An 11334-nucleotide genomic window follows, 5' to 3' on the forward strand; every position below is an offset into this window, starting at 1 on the left:
TACTACTTAACAGTCTCAGTTACTAAATTAGGAACTTCATTGGATATATTTCACATTCTTGACTGTTTATATGTGTCTGATGATCTTTGTGTTAATCAAGTATTTGGTTAACTTCACTGAGAAGCTGAGAAGCTGGTACACTTTTTACTACTTAACAGTCTCAGTTACTAAATTAGGAACTTCATTGGATATATTTCACATTCTTGACTGTTTATATGTGTCTGATGATCTTTGTGTTAATCAAGTATTTGGTTAACTTCACTGAGAAGCTGCACATTATTAAAGCAAAAAGTTGACTGTAATTAACAGGATCAGGGTGCCCTTTGTGTTCTTGCTTGTGTGTCCTGTGAAGGACTAGCGTCCCAGTCAGGACATCATTCTGTCCTGTGTCTGGGATTTCTAGGATAGGCTACAAGTTGCCAATAACCTTTACAGGACAGCTTAAACAGCTTTCTGGTTACAGATGGTTGGATATTGATATATTTCAGCAGCCAATGTAGAACAGGGAAGGACTTTTTCAACAAAGTGTTGAGTTTCGTTTTAAGAGTAAGAAAGTTTTGCCTTGAATTTGAATGAACACCAGGACACGGTGCCTCTTTGCCAGCAGAGATGAGTTGAATGGACCTGGCCTGCTGTATAGCACCTTCCAGAGATATGGTGCTCTGTCCCCTACTGGGCTATTATCTACTGTACTTCTGCTGCTGTTAAGTAAAAGTCCTGAAATTGCCATCTTTATTAAGAGATTTACAAATGTAACCAGAGACCCACCTATAAAAAAAACATATTTGATGCAAAGATAAACAGGTAAGCAGGTAGTTGAATTAAATAATCTGAACCAAATTTCTGTGAAAAACACATTCTAGTACAATTTTCAATTTTCAAATCAAGTTGTAAAGTACAGTAAGTGGAATTAATGATGAGGAAGACAATTAAGTCATTTGATTGGTTACAAAAGGACAATTTCCTCTAAAATTGAAAGAAAATAAAGCAACATTTTGCACCTTTATTGTTAAATCCATTTTTGTGGAAGAACAGCACATTCTGCTCTTGTATTCAAATCTGTATAAGCCGTGCAGAAAATGTCAACTATAAATTACATGAGGAGAGAATTTAAAAGTCAAGGAAGAATTTTCCACATACATTTCATGGAAGAACTGAAAAAACAAATTAAGCAACCTTAAAGTAACAAAGCCTGCATCTGCAAAATGTAAGGCTGCATTAGATTCCAATTCCAAAACCTGATTGTTTTATTAAATAGTAGTACAATCTTAAATTACAGTGTTATAAATATAAAAATAAATACCTCATATTTTATTTAAAACGTGGAGTAATGCAATCAGGCAAAATCATATTCGGAGGGGGGGGAAATGCACTCTTTACAGACGATGCTGAGAACGGTTATGGGTGCAGATGTGAAGTACTGTACTTACATGAGTGTTACAGATCTTGTATTGCTTGTGGGCTCCTACACATTTAATAGTGGTCACGCCCGGGCCAGGGTATCTGAGGTGAGGAGAGAGGAGCAGAGACGACCCGCTGCCTGGATACTGGCTCTGGGCGGGCTGGTATATAGAAGTCCTGGCGTGATGGGTTCTGCTCTGAGAGCCGCGGTAGATGCCGTTTCCCGTGTCATAGCCCGGGTGTGGGTTCTGCTGTCTGTACCCCTGGCCTTGCCCTCTCCTACGAGGGTGGGTGGCCTGGCGCTGCCTACGAGGTCTGGGGGCACTCTGCCCCTGCCCAGTGTCTGTCTTGAGTGGCACGATGTAGGGAAGTTTACCATAGCCATATCTCCCTGGCGTGATCCGTTTCTCACTGCTACCCCTGCGGGAAAAGCAAGGAACAGTACAGAGGTCTATGTACAGTGAACAGGCAGTGTGCTGCTGGTGCTTATTCTGGTCACAAAGGTCATTGGCAACACAACTCAGAAGAGTTTATTAGCACGATTTGATTCTGGATTTTCTGAAGACCAAAACACTGTATGACCTGATTAATTGAAATAAGTAGTACATCTGTCTGGCTGTCTTTAATAAGGTAATTAAATTTTCTAAACTTCATTTTGTAGATTACAAAACACCTCGTTTAAAACCTTAAACTTAAAAAACAGTCTAAATAAATGGAATCAGACCTTCAGTCTGCACCTCTTTCTTGGAGTCTCATGTGCGACTCGCTCTTTATTTCGTTCACGAAGTTCATTCTTTGAAAGGAGCCGGATCTTCTGGTCACAAAGCACTCCTTGTTGAAGTCACGAGGTGTCATCAAGACAAATTTACAAAATGGAATGTGGTATTCATGGACACTCTCTCTGGGACTTTTGTCAAAGGAAATGCATCACTTATTATACTGAGAGCATTTAAATTAAATTGTTCTTAGCAGCTACTCCAAGTTTTGGTAACGTTTTTTGTTGCTTTGGTTTCCCATTAAAAAAGCACCGTTAGTCAACTGCCATCTTGTTTATTTTAAGCCTTTTTAAAAGGGGCTCACAGGAACAGCACAAAAATAGGGGACGTGCAAAACAGAATGTGAAGGCAATTTAAAAAAAAAGACTTTAATTGGAAGGGAGTCAAGTCCATTACAGTATGGAGTGCTGTACTTTGTTTCAAATTTCAAATAGACTGACACTAAACAGAATGCACTGTAAAATGTTTTACTGATGACTAAATCTCGGTAATAAAATAAATTAATTGATGAAAAATTGTACAAATTCCGAATTAAGCAAAAAATGAACTTTATTAAAGTACTGTAAGTTGCCATGTTATCACATGCTCTAATCACGAGGTCCCTTTCTGCTCATTAGTCACTGTAATGACAAAAGTAATGTGATGTACGAGCGGTGCAGCAGATATTTCACCGCAGAGATGTTCCAACGTGATCTGCACGCAGAGTTAACAAGTAAATAGTATTTGTCAGAAACACTATATCAAACTCAAGAGCAATATTCTATTCCTACAATGTAATAAGGCCACAACACAGACCGGAAGTTTAGCTGCCGCGTTCTGAAATGCAGAACATGTTGCTGCGTGTATCTGGACATTTAATCTATTTTGTGATGTAAATTGGAGATTTTATAGGTTACTCTGTGCATTTTACTTTTATTGTGGTTTAAAATGCAACCACCAGTGCTGATTCTTTCTAACCCTGAAATATATAAATAGGTTTGCTGTTTCCCTGTAAGACGTGTTGCAACATTTCAATAGCATTCAACTGAATACAGTAAAAAGTTTGTCCTAATGCGTTAAATTTTTCGTTGTCCTAGTTAGATTTGCAAGATGTTTGTAGGTACAAAAATGTCTAAATAATAACGGCCATCTCCAGAGCTATATGGGATGTCATCGGCCTGTCCCTGCAGTGCTGTGAGATAAGTCTCACTTCACGACTCGCGAGCTGTCCTGAGCCGCAGGACGGAAACAGAGCAGCCCCCACGTGAAGCCCTTGAGCACGGTGCCTGAATGAGGAAGGGAAAGGGTGCGAGAGTCACTCACCTGTGGCCCGGCCTCGAGCTCTGCGCCGGCCCGCCCGCGCTCTGGGGGTGCGTGTCATTGGAGCGAGGCGGCCGGCCAGGGCGGTGCAGCGGGACCGAGGGGCGCAGAGCCGACACCACTCGGCCTGGGGCTAACGTGTGGGGGGGCACCCCGTGAGGGACTCTCGCCACTTCCTGGGGGTAGGCCAGGCAGGGGCGCGTCTGCTCCCTCACACCCCCGCCACAGGAGCGAGAGCACGCCGCCCAGGGCCCCCAGGGGCCCCAGGACCCCGACACCTCCCCCCTCCCATCTGCGGCATCCTGCTGCGGTCCTATCCTCTGGGGAACCTACGGAAGAGCAGGGTAATGGGAGTTATCACCATGATTAGAGCAGAAACAGAGGTCTAATCTGTGCCTCAGACACTGATAGACCTCTAGTCTATAGATTAACATTGTATACATCAAAAATCCTGTTTCACTCACTCTTACTCCTGTCAACCTGCCTTCCCAATCTCTGTAATAGTCTCTGTAATAAACCTTTACAAAGAAGAGGATCCAAGGACATAGTCTGTTTAAACATGGAAAGTTTTAAAAACAATGCCTCTTATTGGCACTAAGTGATAAAGACTGGTAAACGCAGGAACTGGAATTAGAAACTATTTGTGAAAAGAAACAATGCTGTGCGGCACCTGCAGTGAAATGCTAGCCTTATGAATATTTGGGGTTGTTTAACCTATGCTCAAACATGATATCTAGAACAAACATGATGAACACTTGTAATCCTGTTCCATTCTTTGACAATATACAATATCCTCATTGAAGGCAACTTACTGTATGGAAGCAGAGGTTTTCTTTAACATAATAATGAAGCTATAAATATCAGATTTAGCCTTAATCACATTCTCTAAAAGGACAGAGGATTTGTATTTGAAACACTGGCCTCCTACTTCAATGCTACTGTATCTGATGGGATTGGGAGGACAAATGACTTATTTTACAAATTCCTCACAGATTCACAGAAAATGAATAATTGTAAAACTCACAATGAGATATATTCATACTAAACTGTAAACTAAAAACCCAAAGTAATGATGTCTGTAGGTTGATTAGAAAAAAAAAACTAAAAATATTTTTGACAGGGAGAAGAGCAGTCACATTTGAATCTTAAAAGGGCATTACTAATCAATATTATATCTCAATTTTTTAACAGGGGCCAGCTTGTTAACTTGGTCTTTTTAACAGATAACATCTAAATTTTATAGATACCCATTTCCCTGTGCTTTTGTCCGTGGGAAATATCTGTCAGGTGAAGATACTCCCTTGCACAATAACAACAGAAACTCCATCTAGATGTGGAGCATTGAAAATGTTTAATGCATGCATGCTTAAACATCTAGACCGCTTGAAAATGCTTTGACATCACAAATCTATTTTATATGCATGAGGCTATGAGTTGAAACTATTATAGAAATCATTTCTCAGAATCTAGTGGAAATTGGTTCCAATAGCTGCGATATGAAAAACAGATAATTCATTCAGAATTATTGCTCTCAAGGGATTGCTCACCTAAAATGTGATATTCCCATGGACATCATCGTGTTTGTGTGGCTGCTCCTTTATTAGTACTGTATGCTAGACAATGCAGGTACCTAAAGATGGGCTGCCTGATTTCTTCATGCTCAGTGCTGCTTTATGCTCCAGTATTTGCATAACCCCATCACTTCCATGATTGTGTTAGACCTGTTCATCTTGGATTGCAACCATTCCCAAACAAGGTATATAAGGTCAAGCACCTGAGGCCCTGCAAAATGACCACAGGTTTTAAAGGCCAGAAATGAAGTCTGTAGGACTGTTTAGACATTAGACTCCTTTTAGACATTAGATCAAAGGGCTTCTTTTAAAAGCTGGGCTACAATACCATTAGGTTATTTAGCCATAGTTCCCTCTGTGGATCACTGTATCTGAACTTCCGAGATTGCAGCAGCTGTACTTCTACATTGTGCAAATTCAGTACCTAATAGCTGACCCATGATCCTTGTTTTTTGTGTCAAATTAGCCATGTCTAGAGCCACTATTAAGGAAATATTTGCAAGCTTCTTTGGTAAACTCTTGGCTGTTGTTTTGGTGGCTTGCTCTGTAGCAATCGCCTGCACAAAGCCTTCACCAATTCCCCCATTATAGAGAAAAATGTGAAGGACTCCTCTAATTTTGCAAAGGAACAAGAAAAGGTACATTCTATGCTGAAAGGTAAAGAAAAGAAACAATGTTTAGGCTATGGAGACTGCTTTGGATGTCCCTTTGTAGCCTGTGCATTCTGACTCAGCTCCCTACTCGAACCTCCTCTGATTCTACTGCATGATGGTTGAAGCTGTGTCTGTGTTAGGCTCTTCTAGGGCACACTATCCCACTACTACCACCATGTGAAGATCTCCCCTCTAGCAGCATAGCTGAACACTGTTGTACTTTTTTTGCTTACTGGAGAATGAGCACCACCCTAGGAGCACTGCATCTTATATAAATAGGATTTTAACTGAGGCAAAGGCCACCTGTTGCCCTCTGAATAATAGTTAAATCCCAGTTGTTCACAATAAACCATCGTCCACCAATGATCTCGAAGTTTTCTATTTTTGGTGCTTGTGCCAAGAGAGGGTGAGTCAACTGCACCTCTAAATCTGGGTTTGTAAAGGGTTTTATATCTGCCCTTCACAGCTGCAGGTCGCTGGCCAGCAGGAGTCTGGTCGCCAGCCTCAGTGTCTTCGCACACTTACAGTATCTGTGTATCTGTGTGTACACAGCTATTTGCTCACCACACACCACAGCAGCCTCTAGCAGCTGCTCAGTGTCACTGCAGCCAGTCTGGCACGTTTGCTCTGTTTAGGGAAATGAGCCACAACCTCACCCCCAGCTCAGCCCTACTGGAGAGCACAAGCTGCAGCCAGGCACCGTACACTGGACAGTGCATCGGCATTGCAGTGTAACACACTCACTCTCTTAAAGCCCAAAATAGTACCGGGTTACATTTCATATTTACAATATTAATGCTTTATGTATAATTTCCATAAAATAAATTAGCATAAAATGCATCACTTGCCCCTTTGTTTCCTTAGTTGCCTGCAATGGGGTACCAAGGATGCAGACTAAGCTGTAGGTACTCGAGCCCGGTCCTTGATCATCACCCTGCTCTTGGCACTGGGAGCTGGTAATCTCAGCCCAGCCCCAGTCTCTGCAGCTGCTCAGTGATCACAGATTGGGAGATAAGATGGGTCTACATGCCCCCTGACTGATGGACTGACTCAAGTTTATTAGATGTTCTCTGAATCAACAAAAAACATTATGCTGACAATATTGTCTATAACATATAAAATTAAACTGCAACAATAGCTGTAGTTGTACAACCGATTTAGAATTCAGTTAATAGGTATAGTTGGGAAAACATGTCTGAACCTGTAGGTCTTAAGAAGTCATTGTCTAATAGTTACTGTATATATGAAACCTTCTACCTGCTATCCATGTTCTGCACCACTACACAGACAGGGTAGATGGCTACAGGTTCTTAATGGTCGGGCACTAGAATTTGAAGCATGTAAATGTGTTATTTCTGAATCTGCGATAATGATCCTACACCTAGACCACTGAATTCTGACTTTCAAGCTCCTTGAAGATGACGCTCAGGGTGACAAAAATAACCCAGACTAAGAAATCACAATAAACCAGCTGTGATTCTCCACTGACACTTCTGCTTTTCTGTCCATTCATCAAAGCTACTGCTTGTGTGAAAAATGGAATCTCTCCTATCTGTATTTTTCTGCTGTTAAATACATTCTTTTAGTGCAGAAGTTCACTGCTGTTCTTCACAGGAAGCCGCGACTCCACAATAAAACTGCGTAACTCAGGGGCGTCCAATTCTGATCCTGGAGGGCCAGTGTCTCTTCAGGTTTTCACTCCAGCTCAGCTCTTCACAAGCTAAGCCAGCTGGTTACTGGCTTCTTCCAGCTCTTCGCTTATGCTGCTATTAAGAGAGGGAGAACCAGCAGACGCACCAACCCACCCTCCGAGACCAGGATTGGACACCCCTGGAATTGTTGTCCAGGGATCAACAGTCTTATAGGAGATGCCACAGGTCACTGAGGGACCAGCTTCTGTTTCCTTGACCTCTTAATCCCCCATGTTGGCAAAGAAGCAAAACCACAGGCCAGTGCTGGGCCCCTGCCATCGGAGTCAAAGGTCAAGTCCGGGTAGGGCAGGTAATGAGTGCTTTAGTTTGTAGACCTGCATTTGGGGAGTACTGGTGTTTTATCTTTTTATAAGGAAGCAGAAATGCAAGGTGCCTGACATAGTGACGGTTTATTCAAGACAGTTACAACCCAGCATTACATCCAATTTAAACTGCAAATCACATCACTGTATTGTAACTGAAGTAACTTCCTTGCCAGCCAGATTCAGCTCTGCAGGAAGCTGCAAAGGTTTTGACTTTAAGGTAAGTGTACATCGCACTGTTAATAAACCCACAGTCCGGAGACTAAAATAAATCATTTAAACACACGTGCAAGAGCTCTTGTAATACTAAAATGATTAAATATTTGATTTTCAAATTATTCAGAGAACCCAGCTGCCATCAACACTCTACTGGTATCTAACCAGCAGAGGTCACCATCCTGCCACTGACAAAGCACAGGCAGTCGCCTCTCCCCATGTACTTTACACACTGTACGCTCTCTTTCCCGGGAGGAACTATTCATTTTCATGATCTTTCCATATACTGTCAGACATCAATATCAATGACATTGTTCCTTTTCCTAAAGAGCTTTCACAGGTTTCTATAAAGTTCTTCTCTTTCATAAGAAATACCTGCAGCAGGTGACTGAGCACCACCTGGGTCTGGACATTTTTTAAGATATAAAGCCCTTTAAAACCACACTCACAGCACAACTGGGACACATTAGGGTCAGATGAAACCAGGGACAAACAAGGAAGGGATAAGCTTAAATGCCAGTTTCTTAACTTTGCTTTCAGAGTTGCTCCTGCTCTGAACTGAGTACAAATGGCCCTTTCCACACGTGCTTTCATCAAGCTACAAGAGCACAATAAAGAGTGTCTTTGATAGAGACAGTCAGAAAAGAAAGACTGGCTTAATACAGTATATTCTTTAAACTGTGAAATTTATAATATCACTAAATTATTTCCTCGTGCTCCTTTATGTTCAAAATGCTTTTTTGATCATGTTTTTCCTTGAAACACTGTGAAGGAAAATAATTTCTATTAGATTTTAAATGAATGGAACTTCCCTTTGAAATCTCTTAATTAGAACACTGAAAAAAGCTTGGGTTGATTGGGCGATGGAGTTGTCACTTAACTCAAAGGGAATATGTTTAGTTGTTCTATTGAATATATTTTATTAACCTGCATGGGTATTTAAATTTCCTTCATAAAGTCATTAACTTAAGTTATTTCATTAAGTGTGTTCAGAACGTTTCTTAGCAAATCACATTAATCAAGGGTTGACTTACTTTTTTGTGACTTGGAAACTTGGGGATGCAAATTTCTACAACTGACCTGAAAATCATAATCATACCTAATATTGGTAAAGAAAATGAAAATGCTTGTGAATGTCAGTTATGTTAACGTCAAGTACAATGAGGAGCAGCATGGGAGGTCTCAGATGAGAAGATTCTTATGCATAAACATGAAAATGCAAATCCCACAAGACTGAGGCTCTTTTTAGGAATCTCGTGCTCTGGGATAATGATCCTAAAGCTGTTTATACTGGTACATGTGCTGTAACACTTGACATAATTTCATCTGTCATCTGTCAGCAGCTGCTGCTCCTTGGCTTGTGTTTCGCAGAAGCCAATCAATTAAGATTAAGAGGATTTTTTTTAATTTTCAGAGGAAGTATTTTACCCATATGTTACTGATATTGTAGAAGTAGTGTCTCTGGGGATGTATTACAGTAAGTGCACATGTCTTCATGCTTTTTACAATGTGTTTAGAAGAGCAAGAAATTCTTTTGGTGATTATTTTTATTATTTTGGAGATTATTTTAAAGTTGAAGAGCTAATGGAGATTGCCACGTTACAATTTCAAAATGTTACACCTGCACTGAAAGAAATTCATCACATTTTTTTCTTTTTATAAAAACTGCTGCCTTTTCTGCATTTGCTCACTGAGGAGCTACTCATGCCAACAAGTTAATTTCCAGAACAGTGCAGCAGGTGAAATGGCTGGGTTTCACCCATCCAGCTGTTCTGTCCTCTGGATAGAAACCGGCTCCTCAAAAAGTAATCAAACTCAGTTTGAGACGTTTACCTTTCTGTGTTCCACTGTGTGCTGACAATCCACCAGGGTCGGACCAATCAGTAACAGAAGCACGGGAATTCTACACAGGAGAAAGAAAACAGGTTGACTGTCATGAGAAGCAGATGGAAAAAAAACACGACAAGATATGAGGAAGCACACAAAAGAGTATATTAAGGGACAGATCACCAATACATCCATATGAGTCTGCTTAATAAAACTAATTTTTTTCATTAAAGACTGTAAGGATAGTGTGATTAGTTTTACTAGCAATCATTATTTTGCTGAAATTATGCTACTAAATTTGCATTTTTTACCTGTGATCATTTTCATTAGAATGCAACTTTAAAAAATAATAAGCCTAAATAAAATAAGCAAAATAAGCCTACAGCTCACAGAGGCACAAGGCAGGATGAGTGTGCAGTCTTGCTGGTACCGGACAAAATCACACAGGTCCTGCTAAAGGAGCTCAGCCTGTGGGCACTGTGGGCTGTGTTGCTGAGAAAAGATTCCAAGACTCTCCAGCTGACATTGGTCGATTAACTCTGGCCCAGGTGAGAGTCTATTCATTATGGGTGTGACAAGCGATCACTGCAGGAGAACTCTGGGCCCTGGCCACCTGGGCCTGCTCTTCATCCCAGGAGCGTACCCAGGCTTGCGACTAACGGGCTGAGCTCACAGGCTTCAGACTGATGGCAGCCTCTGAGCGCACAGGCTCTCCCTTCAGCAGTGCACGGCCATGTTCAGGAATGCATCAGTGTTTTTATTCACCCTCAATAAAATGCAAAACCAATTATTACAAAGCTACAGAACACATGTAGTCTTGAAATCAAGTTTGCCTGAGTTATTTGATTCATGCAATCAATAAGAAAAAGGTGATGGAAACACCTTGAAGACAGTCCATGTGGCCTCCTCACTTACAGTAAATAACCTTTGTATTTGCACGATGCCATTGCCATCAGGGAAGCACCAATTACGTTGTTTCACACTGATGGAGCAGTTACAGTGACTCAAAACCTGGCCAAAGCATCAGGCTGATACCTACTGTACTGTAGCAAAAGCAGCATACGCTTGATAACACCAATAAACTAAAAAATGAGTATGACTTATAAATGTACTCGGCTGGCAGGGTATAGTCCACTGGAGTGACTACTGTACTTTTCAGCCATGTGTACAGGCTTAGCTTTGGCATTTGCTCAATGTCATGAATCCTTGCTTAGAAGTCAAGTGCTCATTCATAATGGCTGTTTCGATTTTTGTTTTCAGAAACAGTCCAAGGCAGATTCCAACAATCTGAAGCCAAATTATATCATATCCTTCTCAGAATTAGATCAGCCAGTGGGACTGGCGAGAACAAGCACAGTCCACATCTGCGGTATTCAAACAGTACCACCCAAGTGCAAATAAGTTAATGAGTATCTTCCGATCAGATATAAGAAGCTTCTGTTTCTCTGTTTGTAACTGGTGGGTTTTGGTGTTTGTATTTTATATACTGCAACGAGGCACTCCCCTCTCCTGAATCTTCTTAGTGAAATTTCCATTCCTGTTCAAGTTTAGAAGCATTCTTTTCTTGCTTACTGCTG

General features: G+C 41.1%; 1 protein-coding gene across 1 annotated transcript in view; it reads right to left on the bottom strand.

Moving 5' to 3' along the window:
* Positions 1-10704, bottom strand: part of thsd4 (thrombospondin type 1 domain containing 4) — a 134813-nt gene extending 124109 nt beyond the window's left edge. Inside the window, exons 1-4 of the mRNA XM_088920032.1 lie at positions 10673-10704; positions 9764-9833; positions 3480-3805; positions 1431-1821 (exon numbers count right to left, since the gene is read on the bottom strand). Of these exons, the coding sequence (XP_088776158.1) occupies positions 1431-1821; positions 3480-3805; positions 9764-9833; positions 10673-10704 (819 nt within the window). The remainder of the gene's footprint in view (positions 1-1430; positions 1822-3479; positions 3806-9763; positions 9834-10672) is intronic.
* Positions 10705-11334: the final 630 nt, after the last annotated feature.

Source organism: Atractosteus spatula, chromosome 7 (genome assembly GCF_055471065.1).
Source record: "Atractosteus spatula isolate fAtrSpa1 chromosome 7, fAtrSpa1.hap1, whole genome shotgun sequence".
NCBI lineage: Eukaryota > Metazoa > Chordata > Actinopteri > Semionotiformes > Lepisosteidae > Atractosteus > Atractosteus spatula.